The 27482-nt window shown below is 42.5% G+C and overlaps 1 protein-coding gene across 2 annotated transcripts in view; it reads left to right on the top strand.

Annotated features, from left to right (window-relative positions):
* The window catches only part of Enpp3 (ectonucleotide pyrophosphatase/phosphodiesterase 3), a 71608-nt gene that overhangs the window by 4047 nt on the left and 40079 nt on the right, over positions 1-27482 (top strand). For both annotated transcript variants that reach the window (XR_010056900.1, NM_019370.2), the window contains exons 2-8: positions 509-587; positions 5576-5698; positions 6747-6872; positions 10692-10752; positions 18462-18559; positions 26297-26376; positions 27258-27377. Coding sequence is in view for 1 of the 2 variants with exons in the window: in NM_019370.2 (NP_062243.2) it covers positions 509-587; positions 5576-5698; positions 6747-6872; positions 10692-10752; positions 18462-18559; positions 26297-26376; positions 27258-27377 (687 nt within the window). In the remaining variant the exon portion in view is untranslated. The remainder of the gene's footprint in view (positions 1-508; positions 588-5575; positions 5699-6746; positions 6873-10691; positions 10753-18461; positions 18560-26296; positions 26377-27257; positions 27378-27482) is intronic.

Below are 27482 nucleotides of genomic sequence, written 5' to 3' on the forward strand. Positions count from 1 at the left end.
AAAGGTGGAGGGATATAGCTCTGGTGGTGTCGATGCCAGCTTTCACTCAATCTGAGTTAAACTCAATGTATTTGAAATATGAAAGTGTTTGAATCTGGACATCATAAATGCTGCGCACAACATTTTCTCATGGGATTAGGATGTATCTCGGTTATTAGAATACTTGTCTGGCACGCATGAAGTCCTGGATTTGATCTCCAGTCTTGGAGGAGGGATGGATGAGAGTTTAAAATTGTCCTTGAAGAGATAGTAAGTTTGAGGCTAGCCTCGGCTACACGGGGACTTGTTTCAAAAGCAGATATGAATAAAAACAAACAATTGATTTCCAAATCTCTTTCTATCGGGCATTCAATGAAATCTCATGCTTTTGTTGTTGTTGCGTCCGATACGGTCGGTGGTTAGCGTGCTGCCTCTACTGAGTATTGATGGCGGTCTAGAGGAAAGCTACGTATCTGTCATTTGTTTATATATTTAAAACCACAGAGATGACTTCTCCTTTCTATAACAGGTTCTTCTTGCTTTGCTGGTGATCGTGTCGCTTGGATTGGGCCTGGGCCTGGGACTCAGGAAACCTGAAGAGCATATAGGTATACGCAGTCTCTTCTTCCTTCTGGCTTTACCTCCTTGGAACCTGTCTGCTCTCTAGCCCCGAAGCCCTCCCCTACCTCCCTCACAATCAACGTCACTCATTGGTGTTCATGGACTTTCCTCTTTTACCCTGACACAATAAAACGAAAGAAAAACACCAAGTCCAGAGGAGTCTGGGAACTAATCGAAGACATTCTGTCCCAGCTCCTCCAGCAACCAGACATGCCTGACGACTCTGTCCAGCCTCTTGACTTCTGCTGTGTCCAGCCCCTTACCTCTGCTTTCCTGGCCTCTTGACCCTCAAAGTCTTTGTTACTATGGCAACCTCCTCTGGGCCTGGATAGCACATTGATACTGTCAAAACTGTCACATCCTGCTATGTGGTTAATCAATGCCAAATTCTTTTTTCTTATAAGAAGCAACAAAAAAATAGGAGGTATATATTGTTAAGTATAAAATCATATTCCCTTTGTTTTTTCGTACTGGTATGGATAGCAAATTTAATATAAGCATTTTGTGTAATTTTTAAAAAAAAATTTTTAAAGATTTATTTATTATATAAGTACATTTGTAGCTGTCTTCAGACACACCAGAAGAGGGCATCAGATCCCATTACAGATGGTCGTGAGCCACCATGTGGTTGCTGGGAATTGAACTCAGGACCTCTAGAAGAGCAGTCAGTGCTCTTAACCACTGAGCCATCTCTCCAGCCCTAAAATTTTTATTTTATTTAGTATCATGCATATGTGCATGATGTGTGTGTGTGTGTGTGTGTGTGTGTGTGTGTGTGTGTGTGTGTGTGTGTGTACAACATTCATGTAGAAATCAGAAGACAAGAATCTGGGGAGTTGGTTTTCTCATTCAGCATGGGTTCTTGGGACTCAACTCAGGTCGCCCGGGTCACATGAGAAATACCTTGACTTTCTGAGCCAGTTCACTTCTGTATTTCTTAGTAGATTGTGCTGGTGTTTTGACTTTGGGTGAACTATGAAGTCTCGTTTTAAATCACTTGATGTCCCTCTCAATGTGATTAACACACTTCCCTGAGAAAGGATTTAGCATCTCTGTTCCAGAGAGACTTCTGGGGAGGTTAGCTACAATTTCCCAGTCACGTGTCCATTTGAGAACTGACACACAGTTCTTCTATGCAACACAGGAAAATAGAGATTAAAAACCAAAAGGTAACATTAGCCAGAAAATTCCTGTCATCTTGCGGTCACTGGACTTCTGTGTCTCTGGGGGGCGTGGCCATTCCTGGTTGGAGTGAACATTGCCAAGCTCTTTCAGCAGTTTTATAACGTGGTTGATACACACAAATGGGCATTAGTTCTTGGCTATTTTATCCTCCAAATTGTGTATGTTGACTTCAAAAAGAAAACATAGACTAATCTCTGGACAAAATCCCCTATTGTCTCAGCATTTTGCTCTCTTTACTTCCTCATACCTCCTGCCAGGTTCCCAGAGTGTTGCTCCTTCATTCTCTTCCCTTCATCTCAGTTCTCAACTCTCCTAACAGCATCTCCTGCTCCCTCTTTTCAGTCAGGGCCCTTTGGCCTCGTTCATTTTCAATATCCCGTGGCTCTTAGCACGAGCACGGTCAGCCCGTTTCCGTTAGGGCAAAGTTCTGAACAACTTCAACATTCTCTGCTTCATGGAATCCTTGCTCATTTGCAATGTAAATGGCGATTTTTTTTAAAAAAAAATGTTTATGTATTCTTTAAAACTCATTGTCGCATGTGCATTTTACTGTTTTGAAAGTACTCACTGAAAACTGAACGCCGGCTTGTGTTTTCTAGCTAGGGCGTAGTGGTGAAGGAGACAAAGGTCCTTTCAAGAGTGTCCTTGTCTAGGTTGAGGATGTAGTCCCATTGGTACAGTTGAGCTAGTATCTGCCTAGCATGCATGAACAGCCCTGGGGTTGGTACTCAGGACCCCAGGCACTAGAGCATACCTGTAGTCCCAGCACCGAGAAGGCAGCAGGCAGGGAATCAGAAGTTGAAGGCCATTTTCAGTCATGTAGTGTTGGGGAGGAGTGAGGGGGTCCAAGGGGGAAAAAAAATAATGAGGGAAACCAAAAAGAAGAAAATGTTATGTCAGGTGGGTATGTGAGATTGGATGTGGGCGCAAAGTGACTGACATTTGAGTTACGAGCTCATGGAAGTGAAGAAGTGGGGGTTCTCTCCGAGGAAGACTATTTCAGGTAACTAGAAACATCGAGTGCAAAGGTCGAAACCAGGAGAATGAATGTCTACTGTGCTCCACTGAGGAGACAACAGAAGGTCTCGATCTAGACTTAACAGGGCCAGGCAGTCGCAGGATGGGATCAGCAGTCACAGGATGGGATCAGCCAGAGAGAAGTGAATCCCCAGGGGTTGGTATCAAAGCTTGGATTTGGACTGGAGAGTTTGAGCGGAAGAATGAGATGATCTGGTTTGTGTTCAAAGGTAGTATGAGCTAAGGCTGCTGTGTTCCAAACATGGAAGTGTGAGGGGACATTCGCACACACAGTCCTGGTCTCGAAGCAGGTGGCAATACGTCTTTGGATCCTGGAACCATGGCTAGAGCTCATATATAAAATGAAAACTAGATACTTCAAAGATGGCCCCATGGTTTTGCTTTGGGGTTTTTCTTTTTTGTATGAACATTTGGAAATACAAATCCTATTTGAGCTGGCCATGGGGTTGTGGGTAGTATTAGTTCAGATAGAAAGATTCGGCTGCTCAATTTTAAACCAGTCTGTTGTAGTAATACTTTTAAAATAATCTCAATGCTCCATTTCATATATTTTGGGGTCAAGTACAGTAGGCTGAATCCGAGAGGTCTACCACCCCAAGAAACATTAATATTTATGATTTTGACCCCTGTCTTCATCTGCACTTCCTACTCCCCTTGCTTTTTTAAACTTTTTATTTTTTGGTACATTTTAAAGCAAGTAGTCTCCCTATCTTTGACTACCAAGATGTTTATATCTTGTTTGGCCTCCATATTTATTGATTTCTGTATATGAGGCAAGAATATCTACCGATTCGAGTTTCTTCCCTTGCAACTGACTGGTTGTCTTAATATACTGAAACTCACTATTATTTTATTAACATCATTTTGCTTAAGGAATCTTTTATTAATGTGGAGTCTCTATGGCCACATCTTGGTTTTTCCTACCTCTTTACTCCGATACCCATCGCAATGTTCGAAATATAACAAAACTAAAGTAACACCTCTGTGTGCTCGAGCTGTCCCTGGTGGATGGCTTGTCTACCACGGTTCAGGCCATAGGTTTTAATCCTCAGTACCCCATGACCTGGGTGTGGTGGCACATGCCTCTTATCCCAGTAGTCAGGAGACTGAGTCAAGAGGACCAGGAGTTCAAAGTTACCCTTGGTTGTTCAGAGTTTGACATCGGTCAGGGCCACATGAGACCCTGTCTCAAACATAGGATTTTAAGCGACAGTTCATAAATTTAAATTTTTGTAGTGGTTTCCAAAGAATGGACTTAACGTTGGCGAAACAGAATTCACCCAAACATACTACCATGTACTCTTGGCCTTCAACTGGGAATTTTAAAAAGCAGAAAACAAGTATCATAAGAAATTGTAGGTAATATTTATTTGTTTAGTCCTCATTCAATTCACAGCCAAGATAAATTATATTTAGCTTGGCACACACTTAGTTCAGGACACATCAAGGTAGAGGAGCAGGAGAGTCAGGAAGACTGGGCTGAACCTGTCTTCTGGACATGACAGGACCCACAGCAGCTGTGGTTGCCTGCATAAGACCTGAGCAAGATCATACCTGGTAACATGCTAGCACGGGCTGCAAAAGGGATGGGGCTTGGGGGAAGGAGGCATGATTCCTCACTTCCACTTGAGAGGTTATTCACAACTAGTGGTTGATTAGAAGGGAGAATCACTTTTCTTTAAGATTTTGACCCTGATAGAATGACCATGATCTGACGGATAGTGCCATACATGGGTAATATACATTGGATCGAGAGGACTATAAAAATATAAAAAGAGAATGGGAAGTTGAGATTGGGAGATGGATCTGAAAGTAGTCATGGAGAAGACATGAGGTTATTATGATGAAAATACATTGTGTGCACGTGTGAACTTCTCAAATAAATAATAAAATACTATCTTAAACGTAACTATAACATTCTTCTTGTTTGACCATCAATATGCTGGTGATTTCAGAACGAGTATCTGTAGTTTCTCTCTCTCTTTCCTGAGCTTCAATATGCAGTAGGTATCTATCTGCTCAGCTGTGAGGAAGCACTGAGCTTATATTGTTTGACATCTCTGCCCTCCATGTTAGGAGTCATCCTCACCTTATTCCTCCTTTTCTATTCTGAAATAGACTTTACTTTGTCTAGATTGTATTTGTGCCATCTTTCTGTTTGTTGGTTTGGGTTAAAATCCCCGACTGGTTTGGCAAGTTTCCATCCACTACCCCTGCCACTTATTTTCTGGAGTGAGTTTCTAAAATGCAAATCTACATTGCTAGTGTGTGTGTGTGTGTGTGTGTGTGTGTGTGTGTGTGTGTGTGTGTGTCTGTGTGTGTGTACTATGACTAGTATAATGACTTGCCCTTAACATAGTTGAGCCTCAAGTGTCTTAGCAGGGCAGGAGAGCACCTGTCCTCACACCCTTTGAAAGCTACCTTTCCAAACTACACATTGCTCATTTGGAAAAAGCCCAACTGTATGTATATGTATGTATATATATACATACATATATATATATGTGTGTGTGTGTGTGTGTATATGTGTATATATATATATATATATATATATATATATATATATATATATATATATATACACAGTTTGTATACATCCATTTCTTTTACTGGGCAGGGCATCATCACACTGGACCATAAACATCATCAATCTAGTCCTAGTCTATGTTAACTACTGCTGTGTTCTCACCCCCTAGAGCTGAAACCCTGGCTAGCTTCTAAGTGAGGCTGTCCTTTGTCTTTCGTTCGACAGGCAGCTGCAGGAAAAAATGCTTTGATTCGTCACACAGAGGACTGGAGGGTTGCCGCTGTGACTCCGGATGCACAGACCGGGGAGACTGCTGCTGGGACTTTGAAGATACCTGTGTGAAATCAAGTAAGGATTCTGACAGCCTTTCACTAGCACATTAGTTATGCCGACGGCGTTCCGAGGGCACAGCCTTCTGCCTCGTGTAAGTTTCCAAGGTTACCGTAATGAAGTACCATAGTCTAGATAGCTTTCAAAACCAAACAGCAAGCAGCAAATGACAAGCTGAAGCCCTTTCTTTCAGTTGGGGAGGCTAGAAAGCCAACATCTAGATGTTGGCAGCATTGGCTGGGGGTGAAGAGTTTCAGCCTCTTTTCTAGGGTCTCATTTGTCACGGGCAAGCTTTGACATTCGTTGACTGGCAGTATTGCAGCCTTGCCTACACTGTCATATGATCTACATTCCTTACACATAGCCTTCCTCTGCCTTACTGTCACATGAGCTATGTCTCTTCACATAGCCTTCCTCAACCTTCCCTCTCACATGATCGTGGAAATTAAGCCTTCATTATCTCCCAAGGCTGCACAGTTCTGCACATAGCATCTGCTCTGGATATCTACACAGATTATTTATTGTCATTTCCCCCACTTTGTTTGACCGCAATGGAGGGATAGCTGTATAGGAAGTGAAATGATGGATAGATAATGGCCTGGTTCCGAGGGATTCTCAGATGATAACGGCCTGGTTCTGAGGGATTCTCAGATGATAACGGCCTGGTTCCGAGGGATTCTCAGATGCTCCTGTTACTTCTATGACCCCTGTCCCTCCTTTATTGGCTACTCTTAGACAAGGCTGGGCGAGGAAGTTCTTGGTCATACTCCAATTGTGTCAGTGCTCGTGATGCTTTGACACTCGAGAAGGAATAGGACCGGGATCCAGAACCCCTGCAAAGAGTACAAGTTCAACTTAAGAAGCCTCACTACTTTCCGCTACCCATGCAAGGAGAGTGGAGTCGCAACTTTTTGTTTGTTGTTGTTGTTTTCGATGTCTTTCCATTCATTAAATCTGATAAACCAAGAGTTTGCCTGTGTGGTAATAACGCAGGGGGAGCATGTGGTGTTGGTGGTCTTTGTATCACGCGTCCAGGTGCTCAGAACTGCACTGCGTGCCTTTTCAGCTCAAATCTGGACGTGTAATTCGTTCCGCTGTGGGGAGACCAGACTAGAGGCAGCCCTCTGTTCCTGTGCGGATGACTGTCTGCAGAGGAAGGACTGCTGCACTGACTACAAGGCTGTGTGCCAAGGTAAGCCGGAGGCCGCGGGTGCGTTTGCCTCTGGGGGTTCGCTGGGACAGAAAAGATGGAGTGTCTCTAGTGTGCAGTGAAATGGGGTTTAGAAGGGAAGTCCATTCCATAAAAAGACAAAAGAGCTTTGTACCCCTGTCACCATGTAGACAGCAAGGGGCTTCCAGTCCAGTGACAATGTCCGTGACTTGTGCTTTGAGACCCTAGTTGGCAGTTCTCAAAGTTAAAGCATGTGGAGAAGGTTTTGTAACAGAAGCAGGAAATGATCTGTGTCCCGAGTACTCTACAGAACCCTTAGGGACTTAACCGCAGATGCGAGGTCCTAATGCAAGCTTACACCAGATGCTTCATAAAGATTTGGTATCGTTGGGAGTTTGTTGATGCTTCAGTCTATGTGATGACTTATGAAAAATGGACATTGAGCTCTGAGATTCTATATAACTCTAGATCCTGTCCCTGTAATGAATCGATGTTTGAAACATGCTCGAGAAATTAAAACTGGATTCTAAGTTTTGAAATAAGAAACAGAAGTTAGCAAATAAATGTTGCTAGAGCTGGGCTCTCTTAATCTAGAAATGGTAGCAATGAGACCTGTCTTCCATAGCCTCAAGGATTTGGATGCTTGGTCCCCTAGTTGGAGGTACTGTTTGGGGAGGTTCTGGAGGCACGGCCTTGCTGGAGGAGGAGTGTTGCTGTGGGTGGCCTTTCAGAGCTAAAATCCCTTTACTATTTCCAGTTTGCTCTGTCTGCTCTGTATGTTTGGTTAAGGTGTGAGCTTTCAGCTTTCTGCTCTGGCCAACCTGCCACTTGGGTCTAAGCTTCCCGGCCACAACAAACTCATATCCTTCTGGAATGTTAGGCCCAAATAAATTCTGTCTTCTATAAGCTATCTTCGTTGCAATGTTTTATAACTCTGACAAATTGCAAGAAAGATAAGCTTGGCTACCAGAGAAGTTCCTATCTAGATCTTTTGTGCAAACAAGAGATTTCGAGTGGCAGAGTATCCTGGTCCCCTCTGACCCATGTCTGAGCTCAGCTGTAGGCAGCTTATTGGTCAGCAGTAGTTGTATGACAGGTTAGGTTCCAAGGGGCATCTTCTGCTTCTTCTCCATGGGTAGAATATATTTGTAACTCTTTACATGTTTAACATGGGGGCTGGGGGAAGGCCTTGGGGCCTTAATTCAGTCCGTATTTATGACTTTTCTATGAGAGCAAAAAGTGGATTGGCTATCTATCTCCCAGCTTCCGATCATTTTAACCTTGGTCCATGTGACTCTTATCTGTCTCAGAAACATTACTCACTATAGTCTAGGAATGTATTGATAAATATGAGTCAAATATAGTTCATATTTTTCTATGAAAAATACTTTAAAATAATCAGAACCAGGCTTCCTGAAAAGTGGCCCAAGACGCTAACAGTTTCCAAATACTTAACAGTAACTACTGAGTCATTAATTTTTTTTCCTGAGTATTTAGAAAGCCAAGTAAGGTTTGTAGTTGGCCTAGCTTTCCAATTCCACTGAACGTAATTTTTCTTGTCCTCATATTTATTCTTTCTTTTGCCCCAATTTTGTAACTTCAATATTTTATCTGAAGGCTTGTGCTGAGGTCATGTAAGTTTTTATCTGAGTTCATGTCTTGGCTCTACCATGAGAAGCGGTTGTTATAAACAGAGCTGAAGTTAGTCTGGTGGGCTAATCAATCATCTCTTCATTTCCAAATTAAATTCCAAAGAGACAGGTTTTTGTTGTTGTTGTTCTTGTTTTTTTTTTTTTTTTTCTTTTTAGATTTAAAGAAATAGTTTCAGAGAATGGTTCAGAGGGAATTTGAATGATTTTGGAGTAAGAACTTGTTTGTGGTTTTGTGACAAATTTAGAAAGCGCAAAAAAACTCCGATTAATTTCTACCAAGCAGAGGCAGAGAGAGCCATCTTGTGCTTTCCTCATGCCTGCCCACCACCTGTGTGAAACACATCATTTCAGGGCCAAGCCCATCTCCTGCTGAGGAGGTATATAAACGTAGCATGACTTGCAGATAAGCGTAGAGTGAACGAGGCAAAGGTAAGCTGACTCAGTACGATAAGCAACCAGATTGCAAACCTGCTTGGAAGAGAAGAGTGGATATAGGGTGGAAAGACTATTGAGATAAAACTGCTGAATTGGTAGCCTCCGGCGGGGTTGAAGTTACTTGTCCTCCCACAGAGCACTCTGCTGTTTGCTATTAGGTCAGAATTCAACCCTTTTATCTCTAGTTGTTCTCTACTAGTGAACTGTTATCGTGGGTTGTGAAAAATAGACTCCTGTTTATCTAGGTAATTGAGTGATGCATCGTCTGGCCTCTTAGAAGATTCACAGCGGGACATTGCCAGGGAGTCTAGGACCGTGATCTGCGTGTCTCCAAATCATGTATTTTCTTTTCTTTTTAAAATAGCTTTGTTAGAAGTGTTTGCCTGCGTGTACCTCTGTGTCTTTTCCCCATGGGTCAAGAGGGTGACAGATCTGAACCTGAAGTTAAAGATGGTGGTGAATCTGCATGTGGGTGCTAGGGATTGAAGCCTGATCCTCTAGAAGATCAGTCAGTGCTCTTAACTGCTGGGCCATCTCTACAACATTGTATTTTCTCTATTATTTTTTTAAACAAAAATATACATGTTATTTCTTGCCGTCTTCCTCCTCTCTGTCTCTATCTCTGTTTAGCTGTCTCTGTCTGTCTCTGTCTCTAGCTGTCTCTCCTCCCTCTCTAAAGTTTAGATTAGTTCAAGGATGGCATTAGCATCACGGCATTGGAACATTTTCAGTATGTGTCTAAAAAAAAAAACCAAAGATTTACTAACATTATAGTACTACCTATTAATATAATTACTTCAAGTCCTGAAATATCTTTCTTTCATAATAGTTTTTAAAGGATTGGAGCAAGATCCAAATAAGTACTTGTTATTGCAACTGACTCATGTATTTCAAGTCTTATAAAAAGTTATGTTCTCCCTTTGTGTTCCTCTGACATTTTATATTCTAGAGAAATGGAGTCATTTGTTCTAGAGAGTTTCCTAGTCCAGGTTTTGCTGATGGAATCCTTTGTTTCTTAAGTAGTTTACTATTTCAAACATTTCCAGAACTGTAGAAGTTAGAGCCAGAGCATTGTTGAAACTTTGCTCTTGATTGATTGATGATTGATTGATGATTGATTGATTGATGATTGATTGATGATTGATTGATGATTGATTGATGATTGATTGATGATTGATTGATGATTGATTGATTGATGTGCAGCATGATACACACCACATCTGCTTGCGTCTTCTATGGGAGGTGTCATTAGGAACTGCCCAGGGTCACATGTGTCTTTTGTCATTTCTTCTTTGTCAGCTAGTTGGAATGTTTTATAATGGGAAACATACAGCCAACTTCCGTGGTTAAGATTTTTCAGTGTTTTCCATTTGATACCAACCATTCCAGTTAGCCATTTATTGCCTTCATGATTCTCTTCCTTTTTTAGGTTTTATTAAATCTATTGTTACTACAGCCCTTGTGAAAATACCCTTGAGATGAGGATGTGAGAAAAACAAACCCGTTGAGGAAGAAATGGTCTTTTTGCTTGAGGACTCTGCTTTGTTTTCCCTTCCTGGCACTCAGCCGTGTAAATCGCTGATCTCAAGTCTTTAGAGCCCTTGTCACTCCATGAGACAGAGCATGTTAGGTCCTGGAAGAAGTTAGTCATCAGTCATCAGAGAGGCAGTGGCCCAGCAGCTGGAAGACACGCCTAGATAAACCCCTGCTTCTCTCTGTATGTGGCACAGCTGTCATATGATCTGCTTTGCAGGAGAAGTCCCATGGGTGACAGAAGCCTGTGCCTCATCCCAGGAGCCCCAGTGTCCAGAAGGGTAAGTCTAAATGACACGGGATGTCATCTTCCTTTAATAGCAGGCACATGATGCTGTAAGGAGGGAGGCCCAGGGGAATTTCTACATTATCCTCTCAATATAACTGTTAACAGAAGTTTGGACTCTGTGGATTCACGGTCAGCAGTCATTTATTTGCTTTGTTGATGACAAAGACATTACTTTTGTGTGTTATTTGATTATATCTATTAATAGTGTCAGGAGTTGGCTCTCCTGTGGGAAGGGTCTCAAGTTATGCCCGTCATTGTTTAGCCGCTCCCTCGATCTCTGCTCCACTTTATCCTTGCACATCTTGTGGACGGGGCAAATTTTGGGTCAAGGGTTTCCTGGGTAGGTTGGTGTCCCCATCCCTCCACTGGAAGTACTGCCTGGCTACAGGAGGTGACCGCTTTAGGCTCCATATTCCCAGTGTCAGCCAGAGTCACTTCAATAGACTCCCAGAGCCTCCCTGCTCCCTGGTCTCTGGCTTATCCAAGAGCCCCGAACTGATTTTCATTCTCTCTCACAACCAGCTCTCTCCCTACCCCTCCCAACACTTGCTCTTTATCCTGTTCCCCTCTCCACCCCATCTTCCACCCAGACGACTATTTTATTTCCTCTTCCTTTTCAAACCTCTTCCCTTGGGCCCTCCTTGTTACTTAGCCTCTTTGGGTCTGTGTATTGTAGCATGGTTATCCTGTACTTCGTGGTTAATGTCCACTTACAAGTGAGTACATACCACGATGCCTTTCTGGGTCTCGGTTACCTCACTCTGGACTTATTCGTTGACATATACCAACTCCCCAGGGCATTCCCTAAGGGCAGCATTGGAATTTACATGGAATTTACTCCCCCTGGGACTCTTCTCAGTCCATTTACATCCTTGTAGTTAACACATCTTCCAGTTCCAGAGGGGAGGCAAAGGGATTCAGGGAAAGAAAGGCTCACCGTGGCAGGCCCTTTGCCAGGAAACAACCACCTCTCACCATGTCTCTCCTCATCTATGTGTGACCATTGTTCTCTTTATGCTAAAGACCTGTCTCTTGTCCCCTCCCCATCAGGGTGACCTTCCTTTCCTGCTTTTACTCACTGCCCTCCTTGGGCCCAGCAGTTAGAGGATGGCAGGGGTGGGAGTGACAAAAGCAGAAAACCTGACTTTATAAAGAATCGGCATCTTAAAAAAGCATCATTTCATCAAGAAAAATGTCTACAGAGCCCAGCACGGTGGGAGGCCAGGATAAAGAGTACCAGCTACTTGGGAGACTGAGGCAGGAGGATCACTTGAACCAAGGACTTGGAAGACAGTTGAGGCAACAAAGAGAGGTGATGCCTTTCTTTAAAAAAAAAAGTGTATTATATTAAATTATAGCTCTTGAGACAGAGATCTTGGAAATAAAGGGTCTAAGTTGATAGCTATTAGACCAGAAAAACCAGATCCTAGAATAAGAACCCAGAACTTTTGGGCAGCAAAATTAGGAAGAAGTTTGAAAAACTTCAGCCTCTCAGAAAATAGTATTTTTAAGTATACATACATTTAATTATATGTATATTTAATTTGTATATGATTGACACAGATATGGAGGAGGCAGGGATAGGATCAGAGTTAAGTTTATAAAATGTTCATTAAGTATATACATTTACATATTGCAGTTGGAGTACGTTCTGTTGGAGGCACAAAGGTCCCCTGTCCACAGATCCCTAGAGAAACCAGGAATGTTAAACACAGAGGAGCCTCTCTTCCACAGAGGACATCAAACACCTGGTTTCCTTCCCAGAAGGTTGGGAATGGATTTTGTTAATGACCTGGTGACCTTTTTTGCTATCATGGAGGTGGACCTCATCCACCTTTTACTACCTCACCCAAATCCATCAGAACGTTTATCCCACACTCTCCCTCCCTAGGTCCCAGTTAATAGAATCCATCCTTAGGGGTGATGTCACATGTACTTTATAGCCTTCTGACCTCTATGCTCCCACCTCAGTCCGAGACCACTAGATTCTTTAGAACCCACCCTTACAGTTATATGTACTTTGTAAAGGAGTTTCCAAATAGTCAGACATTAAACTTTATTATGCACCTGGAATGAGAATGATCGTTGCCTGGAAATGTTCCCCCCCCCCAAATTGTACCCTGTTTTAAATATGCTGACAATGAACCATCTGGCATCAGATTTGCCAAGTCCGATGCAGGTTGACAAAGTCAGTCTGAGCCGAGCTTTCATTCTCACTTCTTCAGGGTTTGCTGCCCTGCAGGGTCCCCTCAGCTTTCGTCTCCTTACCCCCTCTTGTCCCTTTCACTGCTGTTAACTCCCCCTGTTCTTTATGACTCGCTCCCCCCACCCATGTCCATGTCTTTCTCATATATGCACCTGACCCAGCGAGTGTCATTAGGACTGTTTATACAAGTCCTAATTGGGATTGTTTTACAAAAGCATGAGCCCTCACCCATGGCTCTGTCCCTGCAGAAAATGCCTCTCCTTCCCCACCAAACATTATCTGAATGTATCCTCAGGGGAGGAAGGAGGCCCAGGAGTTGCTCATTTTCCAAGCCACAGTGTTGATCTGCCTGGTCTTATGGAGACTTTGTGGAGGTAATCATGGCTGCTCTGAAATTGTGTGTCTGGAAGTCACACACACACACACACACACACACACACACACACACACACACACACACACATACCACACACACACACACACACCACACCACACACACACCACACCACACACACACCACACCACACACACACCACACACATACACCACACACACACACACACATACACCACACACACCACACACACACACCACACACACACACACACACCACACCACACACACCACACACCACACACACACATACACCACACACACACCACATGCACACCACACACACACACGCACACACACATACACCACACACACACATACACCACACACGCACACACACGCACACACACACAGGCACAGTACACACATGCACATACACACACCACACATAAACATGCACACCACACACAACACTCACACATGCACACGCACATGCACACACCTACCTTCATCTATCTTTTATATCCTATCTGTTCCTTTTTCCATGATATCCCCTGAGCCTTGATTTGGTGACATAGACATTTCATTTGTGACTAAGCATTTAAAATGTTTTTCTCAGCACTTTGACCAGGTATGAGTTTCTGAATTAAATGCTGACTACTGCAAAAAGATAGTCCTCAGACCAAAACTGATAACAGCACTGATCTGTAAACAACATAAACGTAGTTACGTACGTAGATAGACACATGGTGTCCTTCTACCAAACCACCTTCCCCTACATTCAGAAGGATAAATAAGCCTTTTGTTTGGGCCTGTTACACTCATGAACCTCACCATGTCTTCAGCCTCCTCGTTTAGGAAGACGCTCACTGAGGGATAAAGTGTTTGGCTCTATATCATGCGGTTTGGCTCATGCCAACTCTTAGATTTACCAGCTCTCTTCAGCAGCAGCCTCTGGAAGAACAGCAAGGATGTTCAGCATCCTTGAATGCTTGCTTTGCCCGTGGGGCTCTGCACTAGTGGGCACCTCTCTGAGTTTCATCTATGAAGTCAGATAACAACAGCATGGGCCTGGAGAGATGGCTCTGACCAAAAACGCTTGCTGTCTTTTTAGACACCCAACTTTGTGCCTAGCATCCACATCTGTCCAGCCCAAAGACTGCCTATAATTCTAGCTCTAGGTGACCCAGTGTGTCTTCCACATACACCAGCAACGTATGAGGCACACGCGTACACATAAGTAAGTGTAAAGAATTGATGTTCAAAAGAATAACAATTCCAATTTCAGAAGGCCTCATGTAAGAAGTGAAGGATTTAAAGAAAGGGGGTGATGTTTGCTACTGTAGCAAAGTATAACGAGAGGTAGGGTGGGAGTGTAGCTCAGCTGTTGCATTAGTAGTACTAATACCATTAAATTACCATTTACACGATTTATTATGTATCAATATGAAATTTACGCAGTCTTTTTTTTTTTTTTTTTTTACTAACTTGAGTATTTCTTATATACATTTCGAGTGTTATTCCCCTTCCCGGTTTCCAGGCAAACATCCCCCTAATCCTCCCCTCCCCTTCTTTATGGGTGTTGCCCTCCCCATCCTCCCCCCATTGCCACCCTCCCCCCAACAATCACGTTCACTGGTGGTTCAGTCTTAGCAGGACCCAGGGCTTCCCCTTCCACTGGTGATTTTACTAGGATATTCATTGCTACCTATGAGGTCAGAGTCCAGGGTCAGTCCATGTATAGTCTTTAGGTAGTGGCTTAGTCCCTGGAAGCTCTGGTTGCTTGGCATTGTTGTTCATAAGGGGTCTCAAGCCCCTTCAAGCTCTTCCAGTTCTTTCTCTGATTCCTTCAACAGGGGTCCTATTCTCAGTTTAGTGGTTTGCTGCTGGCATTCGCCTCTGTATTTGCTGTATTCTGGCTGTGTCTCTCAGGAGCGATCTACATCCGGCTCCTGTCTGCCTGCACTTCTTTGCTTCATCCATCTTGTCTAATTGGGTGGCTGTATATGTATGGGCCACATGTGGGGCAGACTCTGAATGGGTGTTCCTTCAGTCTCTGTTTTAATCTTTGCCTCTCTCTTCCCTGCCAAGGGTATTCTTGTTCCCCTTTTAAAGAAGGAGTGAAGCATTCACATTTTCATCATCCATCTTGAGTTTCATTTGTTCTAGGTATCTGGGGTAATTCAAGCATTTGGGCTAATAGCCACTTATCAATGAGTGCATACCATGTATGTCTTTCTGTGATTGGGTTAGCTCACTCAGGATTATATTTTCCAGTTCCAACCATTTGCCTACAAATTTCATAAAGTCATCTTTTTTGATAGCTGAGTAATATTCCATTGTGTAGATGTACCACATTTTCTGTATCCATTCCTCTGTTGAAGGGCATCTGGGTTCTTTCCAGCTTCTGGCTATTATAAATAAGGCTGCTAACGCAGTGTAGTCTTATATATTACTCCTTGTAAAAATCTCTCTGAGGTAAGTGGTCTTCACACCCCCGGTCCTCCAGTTTTGAGACTAGGTCTCATGTAGTAGCCCCAGCTGGCCTTGAGCTCACTATGTAGCTAAAAATGGCTTTGAACTTTAGATCTTTCTACCTTCACCTCCACTGAAACTGTGGGACATTTATAAGACACTTTTTCACCCCAATAAGATGCCTCTTGCCTCTTTCAAGCCTCTACTCTGTAAAGACAATGAGCTGATTTATTTCCCCACTAGCCCTGATTTAGACTTGACCATCACAAGAACCATGCTATATTGAGCAAACCAGCTCAGTCAATCAACAGGTTCTCCAGGGAGGCAGTGAGGATTAAAAAGAAAAAAGGCAATTAGCCAACACTGTAGCATGACCCCAGCCAGTTCTGAGGCTGAAGCGGGTTTGTTTTCCCCAGTCTGCTTTTATACCATTCTAATTACACACAAATGATAAGGTCAGTTCTAGGTTAAGGAACAAGCAAGGCCATAAGCAAAGTGATCACTGTTTCTAGGACTTATCAGGATGACCAAGATAAGCCTACTTCCTGAGCCTACTTCCCTGTCCTGGCCCAATATTCCTGCCAAGTTTCTAGAAGTGGTTCCCAAACCTCTCCACACTGTATATTCTCCCACCCTCGGCTCTCTCCTGTCCTAACAGTGCTAGGACACTGTTTTTGAGACTCAGACGTGTCTGTAGGCATCAGCTCTCTCTGGGCATGTGTGCAGGGTATTGCCCTGTCTGGACATTAGCCCCATTCTCTTATGTAATTTCTCTTGGCCCTTTAGCAGTCATAACTCCTAGAAAGCCTGCTCTCAAGGCTTATAGAGACTCTGGAGTCCTTCTGTATGCTTGACTCTGTACTGAGGTCCAGCCCTGAACCTGTGCAGGTCACCTCTCATTTCCTAGGACGCCTTTAGACTCAGCATCTGGCACAAAATATTACTTGGAAATCTGTTGTTAATTACTCTGCAATAAATGAGTATTCTAGGCAGCCAAACAAACTGTTCTCTATTCCCTTCATGACTTTTTTTCTACAATATGAAAGTAATGGCCATATTGATAACTTTTCTGGCTTTACCCAGCCATGTTGAGGAAGTAGAAGCATTTTTTTTTTTTAATTTTACATGGCACCAACAGATTTTTTATTTCAGTCATATTTAGGCAATAGAATTTTAAGGGTGTACGCTAACCAACTTTAAAAAGTATGCTTTTGTTAAAAGAAATGGAATATATAAGTGCTTGCGCACAGAGGTGAAAATTGCTTTGTTATACCCGTTTTTAAAGTGAGCATGAAAAACATATTTACTGTGTTCACAGTTGCTATTCATGACAAACGCACATCAAAAAACACCCAAATGCCTGTCAACCAGGAGAAGGTATACGTTGTGCATTCATTCATGCAGGATAAACTAAACAAACATTTCAAGTCACAAGGCAGATAACTCTCAAATACAATAAATGCGAAGCAAAAGGCAGTAGACTCCATACAATGTATCCTCTGTGGTTTAATTTATATGTGAATTCAATTGTTCTTAAGAGTTGAGATACTGTTTCTTCTAATTCTGTTGGAGATGGGGCTTGCTAAGGTCAGTAATGAGAAGGAATCAGGGCAGCTTCTGAGGTATTACTCACATACTTCTTCCTAGTGGCTAACATTGTAGAGATGAGCTAATAAAAATTTACGAAGGTATGCACCTGCCACACATGAACATGTATACCATATAAACGAAAGACAAAGTAAAGATAAAATAACAAATTTTAAAAATGCACCTGGGGCTGGAGAGATGGCTCAGCAGTTAAGAGCACTGACTGTTCTTCCAGAGGTCCTGAGTTCAATTCCCAGCAACCACCTGGTGGCTCACAACCATCTGTAATTAGATCTGATGCCCTCTCTGGTGTGTCTGAAGACAGCGACAGTGTACTCATACATAAAATAAATAATCTTAAAAAAAATACAGCCTATGGTTGTGTGAGGTCTGAACTGAACCTCTTCCAGGACCTCTTGAATGAGACTCACAGAGACAGTGATCAATGCAATAGCAAGAGGAGTTTAATTCCAACATGTTGGGGTCGTCCCACTTCAAGGGGAGACGACCCCGAGCAGACTCTGACAGGGAGTTATATACCTTGCAAACAATTGGGGCAGAATTCAAACAATTGGTAACTAGGCAGGGTATAATTGATGGGGCAAAGTAACCTTCAAGCTGACTTGTGATCAGTGGACCATTCTGAACTCTCCAGGGGGCACAGTTGGGAATCAAGGGGAGGTCAGTTGGGAGTCACAGGTAGCTTTGTTTGACAGTTTGGCTTGCAGTTGTTCGGGGAACTAACTACTCCCTGGAAGGGAGGGGTCTTTGTGCTTGGAGGTTTGCAGTGAAACTCTCCTAACTCAGGCTCTTTCAGTTGTTAACTCCAAAATTGCTGTTCATTTTATGTTAAAGGCTGGTTTAGAAGGGCTTTAAGGTTTGTGAATACCTGTTAATATCCTAAGAGACGAGTACAAAGTAAAAAAAATAAAGCTTTAGAATAAGAAACACCACAAACTATGTCATCACCAGAAACTAAATCACGGGAACATTCAAAAGATGGCTCGATCTAGAACCATTTTCTTATTTTTAAACATTTTTTTTTTCTCCTGGTTAAGTTGTACCAAGATCACCGATAAGGTTTCTGTTTCCGTTTTCAGGTTTGACCAGCCACCGGTTATCTTGTTCTCCATGGACGGCTTTAGAGCGGAGTACTTACAAACATGGAGCACCCTGCTGCCAAACATTAACAAACTGAGTAAGTGGGGCCAGCCAACTACGTGTGAGCAAAAAGGAGCCCACTGCTGCCATTTCCCAAGGAGGACTTTCCCCCTGACAGCACTGCTGACTTCTCTTAGCCCCCAAGTCCTCTCAAGATCTCCATGACTTAGCCCTGTAGTGGTCTATTATATTTTCACTAGGGAAAGATTTTTTGACTTGATAGTTCTTGGCTTTTTCTTAAGTAGTGTGTTCATCCCTTTGTTTATTTAAAGGGGTTCTGTCTTTGAGTGTAACTTCTGAACTGTGGGAGTCCACTACGTATACCCACTCAAAGGCGGTGTTTGCCAAAACTGGATTCTGAGTCTCAACAAGGTTGCTGGGTATATATGCCATCTACTGATACTCTACTAGAGGCTCTGACCTTCAGGGTCCATCTCTACTTCTGGTGTCAGATGGTGTAGAAACTGACTCTGGCCACTCACTGCTGAGACCTCGGTTTGTAAGATGGTCATTTCCAAGTGGATAGGGCCCCTGTGGGATCATTGCACGGCTTTTCATTATGATACATACAGATTCTCATCATCACCTTTATTACAGCGCCGTGCTTCTGGGTTAGGGCACTTGGACCTTCCTGGAGGGAACTCAACGCAATGATAATGATAAAAGCTGAATGCCCGAGCTCACAGACTGAGAGCGAACAGAGGCTCCTAGCTTTGGCTGCTCTGAAATTTCTGTCTTTCATTTCCTCTCTCCCCAGACTCTTGTATCTCCAAAATTCTCAAATACAAGCACAGTTTTATGGGTTTCTCGTTTTGATTTTTCTCCAAATTTTTGGTAAATGGCTCTTTAAGCTTGAGTGAGCAGATTGACTATTCTGAGTCTTGGTTTTTTTCGCTGGTAAAATGAAAAGACAAGATCCAATGATTTCTTCAGTTGACCCCATGCCAAGATGACGTAAAAAGGCAGCCTGCTTCTCTCTGCAACACTGGCCGGGCAACTCCTGCTTTCCCTCATTTAGACAGATCGTTGACAAAGGAGACTGAGGACTTTCCAAGTGCAGAACTTGTTGCTGTTGCTCTGCTGGGCAGCACCTTGGGTCTGGAGAGTGAACTGACATCTCTCAGTTTTTACCTCATTATCTACATTTATTTGGTAGCACGGATAGGAAATCCTGTGTTCAAAAGGAAGGTTAATAGAAGGCTGGACTGAATCTGTTTTCAAGGGAAGTTATTGATTTCCTCATCCTATTGAAGAACTGGAAATGTCATTTACAAATATTTCAACCATAGCTTTCTGGTTTCTGCTTGAAACACATCTTTAGCCATTTGGATGCCATCTTTATAGCCACAGCATTAAAACCTCACTATTTAAGTCTGCCATTTCAAACGTCCACCTTGTCAGCCTCCAGGGAACTCCCTGCCCCACAGGCTTGTGTTTTGAACACTTGGTTCTCAGCTGATGGCTTTATTGCAGGATGTTTGGAAACGTTTGCAAAAGCATTGGAACCTAACCTGGAAAAAGTAAGCAAGCAGGTCCTTGGAGTGTTGTCCCTGGCTTCTTCTTACTACTCTCTTGCCACTTCGTGTCTGACAGGAGAAGGAGAATTCATCTGTTATACATTCTTGTGTGTTCTGCTCAACATCACAGAACTTAGTAGCTGAGGACTGAACACCAAACTGTCTAAAAAAAAAACACAAGCCAAGCTAAATCCTGCTCTTCTTGCTCTCTATCCAGGTTCTGGTCCCACTGACAGAAAGCTAAGTAATCTGTGGATTAGGAACAGATAGTGTGAAATAGGATGCGCCTTACAGTAACCTTCAGGTAGAATGGGCATCACTGTTGAGGAAGTCTGACTCCCGTCCTTAGTGTCCCATCAAGCTGCCCAGGGAGAGCTACCACAGTTGTGGAAACTGAGTATGATCTTAAACCACACCTCGGTGAGATGTATTGTTAACTACTCAGTGGATGCAGACATGACTGCCACGCACACACTGTAACAGGCTCCCGGCATTATTTCACGATGTCTGTAAACACGTAGACTACCTGGAGACAAGACTTGGAGCCCTTCCAGTGAGATGGAATGGCAGAGCCACCTCCCTGGAAAGTTAGGAGGAACACCGAGGCTAAAATAAGTGTCAAGCAGACAGTAAAATCTCAACAAATTCCCTTTGTAGGATGGTTTTGGAGATGTAAGCTGTCAAGGTTGGCAGTTACAGACAGTAAGCCTCTTCAGTTCTCTGTAGCAGGCCATTTTCTCTCTGCCTTCTACTCGATCTACCCTCACAAGCGTTTGAAGCAGTATTGTCTGTGAGCACAGTGTTTATAGCGGACCTCTAAATGCTCCCACTTTACAGGACAAATTTTGTATATGCCGGTTTACAATTCAATAGCTTTTTCAATCTCGTCTTTGCTCTTAATTATAAACCAAGCATCATAGTTAACATATACTTGGGTTGTTTTTTTAAATATGTTGAGCCACTCTCCATCTTTTTATTAGACGTATGCATGTCATGTAATCAGTGATGAGGAAAGGGTCTTTATTGTCATTTTCATGCATTTCTTTCTGCTTGATGTTAGTCCTGATTTTCCTCTTTTGTGCTTAATTTTCAAAGCACACTTTGAGTTCTTTGATTTTGTTTTGCATAATTTCTGTAGATATTTTCCTTGTATTTCCCATGGCACTTATATACATATTTTTATCTTAAGATTATAACAGTCTATATTTTAAAATAACAAATTTAATTGTGTACAGAACTTGATATTTTTCTCCCGACCTAGTCACAATTTCTACCTATGCATATGACATCTATCACCATATTTAGTTATATTTTTATTTTAGTTATCGTTTTATCTTCTATGTTTTATGTTGGAACTAAATGCGATTTACTACCATTTGCAGAGAGTTTTAAGATAGTCTGTGTCTGTCTGTATGCTTACCTTTGCCGGTGAGCTTCTTGACTGTCTCATGTGATTCATCCTTTGTATCCTTTTCAAGACAAGTCTGGTGCCAACGAACTCAGGTTCCCATGGAAACCTCTTTCCCCTTCTCTACCTGTCTGTCTCTCCTTTCTATCTTTCTGTTCCTCTTTTCTTTATCTTCCCACAGAGGAATGTTTCTAGATACAGCGTTGCTGTTTGGGAGGTCTTTTAGTACCTTGAGTTCATTATTCTACTCACTTCTGACATTTTAGTGGGATTTCCTTACAGTCCTACAGGTGTTCCCCTTCTGAGGCATTCATTATTTATCTCTTGATCATTTTATTGCGTGGGCAATTGTATGGTTTGCTTGCTTGCTTAGTTTCATGTCTTTTGGGTGTCTGTAGATGTTCTGGAATTGGATGGATATCCCCTTTCCCAGATCTGGATGTTTTAGCTTTTATTTCTTAGAATAAACTTTTAAGCTCCTTCTCTCTCTCCTACTCTTCTGGAAATCCCATGATGTGTACATTGGTCCACTTGATGTGCCGTAAAACTCTTCACCTTTATTTACTCTTTGTCATTATTTCTAAAGTTTGTTCTTCTGTATGAATAACTTCCAGTGAAGTCCTTGACTTTTCTGACCTCTTCCTCTTGACCTGGTTTGAATTTGCAGAGCTCTGGTTGAAATCTTCAGTGAAGTTACTGTAGTCTTTGGTTCCGTGAATTCTTTTTGGCAAATGTGAAACTGTCCATTAGTTTATGGAGTTGTGACTTTGTACATGTATCAGTGATGGGCCCCTTTGCAATAGCTATTTTTAGCTCCCTGTTAGATAAGTCATACTTTGCTGCCTAGTTAAGAAGGGCTTCTGAAAAATTGACGTGGAACTTTGTTTTGAACTTGTTTTCTTATTGTATTCATTGTTTCTTTACTAATTATAGATTATATTCATGTGTATTATTAGACATGACAGTTACTTCTCTTAGTCATGGTCTATTGGCCTTGTATAAGAGAAAGTTACCAATTTGCCTGAATATATCGTTAAAGATCTCTCAAAATCTCATGGTAGGGTTCAACTTTTTTCTTTGTTCTTGGGGGATGTGCAGGTATGAAATATATGTCAGAGCTCACCCAAACAAGCCAGACTGAAACAGTTTCCTCACCAGAAAGTTCTCTAACTCTTTCTGACCCTAGAGAAATATGTTGGGATCCTGGACTCTTTGCTTGTTTTCCTGGTGATGATGGAGAGGCAGCATGCTAATTAGTATACTAGATACATCTTTTAGCTTTTGTCTCACTGGCTTCCAGGTCACTGGACTGGTTCCTGTTAGTGTTACAAGGCAGGTTTGATGATGGATCTCAGTTGTCAAGGTGGTGAGATTTAGAACCATTTGGGAGATGGGCCTTTGGGGATTCTCTTGGTCAGGTGGGAAGACCTATATGGAAAAAAGGGTAGTACCATTCCCCAAGGCACAATCCAAGACTGCATGAAAAGAAAATCTTAGAGTAGCAAAAGCATTCATTGTCCTCTGTTTCTTAACTTCGAATACAATGTGACTAAGTGCCTCAAAGTCTTGCGGGCTTTGAATTCCCTACAACAAAGGACTGTGAGCCAAAATAAATACCCTTTCCTTTCAGCTGCTTTTGCTGGGTGTGTTAGTTCAATGTCAGGCACAGTAACTAGACAGAGGATAACACAGAGGCCATTCCTTCCCAGAAACCCTGAAAAGACAAAACTTTAGATGTAATCCAGGGGGATCTCTGAACTAGGGTCCACTACTCACTCACGTCAGCAGGAGGAGCTGGGTGAACTCACACAGGCTAGTTCATGCTTTTTCTTTCTTTGGTTCCTGGGGAATTAGAATATGCTGGCTCGCCCCAGCTCTTCAAAACTGGTGAGAGAGAGACTCATCATGTGGATTTTAACTGGGAAGTTTGGCTATTAGATGTATGTTCTTTTCTTCCCTGGGGGGAAGCTGGGATCTAGAGGCTCCCAGTGGATCACACTGGGATACAGAACTGTGCTTGATGAGAAGGAATAACGGCAGTTACCATGTAGCTGTGCCTGTCTTTCGGGAACCTCTGAAGAGGGTTCTGGAGTTCCCACACAAGGGACTGATGAATGTGTTAGAACTGAATGGCTGCACCTGTGGCAGATTGAACAACATGGCTTCCTACTCCTTCAGCTTCTAAGCATCATCCCCTCTTTGATCGTTTCTTCTCTGTGTGCTGTGAGCTTAGGCACACGACTTGCAACTACTGGGAGGATCAACACCCCACAGAGCTTACAGGTTCCACTGAATTCTGGATATAAAACATAAATTAGGTACAAGCAAGGTATGTGAACAATGAAAGACAGGTCTCAAGCTTGTGGATATTGCCGAGCTGTTGGTATGTGTCACTTTGTGGCAAGGTCTTGTTCATGTTTTACTAGGATTGCTTTGAAGCTCCTACCCGCACACTCCTTGCCTTTGTCTGTTCCTTAGCTAGTTCTCTGTCCTTTCGGTCTTAGAGGCCGTAAGCCTGCTTGTGCATGCTTATTCTGTTTGCATTTTTGGATCATGTTTGTTTAGCATTTTCTTTCCTTTCTTGTGCACGGTGTATGTGCTGGAGTGTTTGTACATGCAGATACATATTTGTGCTCATATATGTAGAAGCCAGAAGCTGACACCAGGTACTCTCCTCAATTAAATTTCATCTTATTTTCTGAGAGAGGGTCTCTAGCTGATCCTGGAGCACATCAGTTCACCAAGGCTAGCTGTCAGGTGACCACCAAGGATCTGCCCATCTTGGCCTCCCCAGGCTTGGGGTTAAAGATACACATAATCGTGTCCCACTTTTTATGTAGGGGCTGGAGACCCAAACTTGGTTTCTCAAGCTCACGAAGCTAACTGAGCCGTTTTGCCCTAGATTTTTGTTTCTATGAGAATGTTTTCTATAATAAATTATGTATATGAAATTAATATTTTTAGGCAATGTTAGAAAGTATGTAGTCAAAACAAAACCTTGCTCTAATAGCCTTCCTTTCCCTGTGGAAGCAAGCCATCATGTCCATCTCAAGGCTTCCTATTGGATCTAGATTAAAGTTTTCATTTAGATTCAGAAGAAGCACACTGCTGGGAGGCCAGGCTTTCTGCAGGCTGTCCTCTGGTGTCATGGTTATAACACAGGACACAAAGCAATAGCCAGAGTCTGACGACAATCGCAAGTGGGTCCTGGTTAGGACATTAAAACTAGGATGGGTCCTGCTCAGTTACACTTCATTAATACCCAGTATCTTCAGGCATTTACAGACTTGAGTCCTCTCACCCATGTTCTAAGGAAATAAAAACAGAAACTGACTCTATTCCTGTTCATTGTATAAATTCTTCTCATCCACTTTGTTCTTTTAATGATGAAAGTAGATTAGCTCTCATTTTTATTTGATCATAGAACTTCATGGTAATTTGAATTTATAAAGTCCGAAGCAGTAGGCACCTCCGCCTCTCCTCTTTGCGTCATGGGCCATACACGGTGGACTCAATATGGAGTTCAGGAGATTCTGATGGGGGAAAATCCGAATCCTATTAAAAACACCAAAACAAAAGCTGGGAAGTAGACCAAACGCATGTCCATTTGGGAGAACGTTGTTTTCAGCTGCAGAGTGTGTGACATTTTTGGCTGTCGACCAATTTCACGATGGGTTTTAACTTTAATACAAGCCATAATGGGAGAGCGGGCTTTGAGAATGAGAGGCCCTGAGACCTGGGCATGGAAACACTCCTCGTCTTCACTGCCGCACAGGAAATGGCAGTGTGCTCTAACCGTGGCATTGTTTGACTCACACTGAAAACAGAAGAACAATGGAAGGGCAATTAATGCCATACTTTGTGGAAAACATCTAACAGGAAGCTTCATAGATCAGATGGAAACCGACCCAAAACAAACAAGCAGCAGCGGGCACTTTACCGTGAGAACGGTACCAGGTGGCACTCAGCCTTTTCGACTGCGCAGGAGGGTTTGATGATTTTTGTTATGTTGAATATTTTAAATGTACGAACTGTCAGCCGAGAGCCAGATTCGGCATAGAAATCGTTGCCGTAATTATCAGACACATAAAGAGAGGAAGCCAAAGAAAACGGTACCAGTAGTGTGTACGTTAAGGTACTTTTACCTTAAAGGTCAGCAAGCTCAAGCTCCTCGGCTATCTCTGTCTTCAATGCACTGAATTCCATATATGCTAAGAATTGGATTTTTTAAAATGGATTTCAAACAATTTAAAAGAGAAGAAGAGGGCTGGAGAGGTGGCTCAGTGGTTAAGAGCACCCGACTGCTCTTCCAGAGGTCATGAGTTCAATTCCCAGCAACCACATGGTGGCTCACAACCATCTGTAAAGAGATCTGATGCCCTCTTCTGGTGTGTCTGAAGACAGCTACAGTGTACTTATATATAATAAATAAATAAATCTTTAAAAAAAAAAGAGAAGAAGAAAATCTTTTGGCGTATAAGATTATATAAAATTCAAATTTTGATGTCTACCGGTAACATTCATTGTACTTCAGTGACATTCCTTGTGTATGGAATACCTGTGGAACATTCGTGCAAAGAATGAGAAACAAAGAATAGAGTTCAATTGTTCCAGCAGAAACCACATGGCCTTACAAAGTTTATCATCACTGCCTCCTGGCTCATCCCAGAAAGAAAGCCCGCCTGACCCCTAGAGATGGACTATTTTTTCTTAGTAATGGATAAAGTTTCAGGGTCAGAATTCCACCCTCTTTCCATCTTTAATTGCTTTTTTAGTTTTCTGGGAAACATGTTGTTTAGGTATCCACAAGAAACACAAGTAACACATGTCTTACTCTGTTTTCTTACAGAAACATGTGGACTCCATTCCAAATATATGAGAGCAATGTATCCCACCAAAACCTTTCCAAATCATTATACCATTGTCACGGTAAGTGCTTGGCCCAGTGGAAGACTGACAGGCCACGGGGCACAGACATGTTGAGCAAGAACTGGGCAAGTTGTGCTACACACTTCATATGTGCACGACTGAATTCGGGCTAGAAAGGCTTGGCTTGGTATTGTCTATCCATTAACTACACATGCTTTGAATTAGGCTAACTTACCCTTGTGAGGCCACAGCACAATGGCTCTTAAATTGTTCTCTGATGACCTCCGTGTGCTTGCTGCAGCAGGTACATAACCCATAACACACACATGTACATGCACAGAAGGAAAATATAGAAACAAATACACCTTCAGGCCTGTCCCACTGACCTACTTCCCACTTCTGTCAAGGCTTTGCCTTCTAAAGCAGTGGTTCTCATGCTGTGACTTATGACTCCTTTGGGATTACATATCAAATGTCCTGCATATCAGATACATTCATCTTGATTTGTAACAATAGCAAAGTTACAGTTATGAAGCAGCAATGAAGTAATTTTATGGTTGGGGGGTCACTGCAACACAAGTAACTGTATTAAAGGGTCGCAGCATTAGAATGGTTGGGAGCCACTGACCTGAATAAAGGTTCTATACTCTCCCAGAATAGTGCTATCAGCCAGGAACCAAGTGTCAAAACAACTGAGCCTCTGGGGGACATTTAACAATGGAGCATCACAGTGAAGTTAGTACAAACCATCTGCTGCTGAAGCCAAGACACTTACATGTAGGATAAGAATCTATGTATCTCCCTGATAGTTTCAGATCTATTACATTGAAAATTACACCACATTCTTCCTAGGGATGAATAGAGATCTGTTGCTATTGCAGCCTGCCTATATTTTACTAAAGCGTGTTTCCATAATCTTATTTTTGTAATAAAAATTATAGGGTTTGTATCCAGAGTCGCACGGCATCATTGACAATAACATGTATGATGTGTACCTCAACAAGAATTTTTCACTTTCTTCAGTGGAGAAAAGTAACCCTGCCTGGTGGAGTGGGCAGCCGGTATGTAGCCGTCTCACCTTGGCCTCCAAGCCTCTGTTTCCTCTTGACAATGGCTAGGGCTTCTCAGTTTACCCGAGTTTCTCGCCATCCGTGTAGTTTCTAATG

Source organism: Rattus norvegicus, chromosome 1 (assembly GCF_036323735.1).
Source record: "Rattus norvegicus strain BN/NHsdMcwi chromosome 1, GRCr8, whole genome shotgun sequence".
In the NCBI taxonomy this organism is placed as follows: Eukaryota; Metazoa; Chordata; class Mammalia; order Rodentia; family Muridae; genus Rattus; species Rattus norvegicus.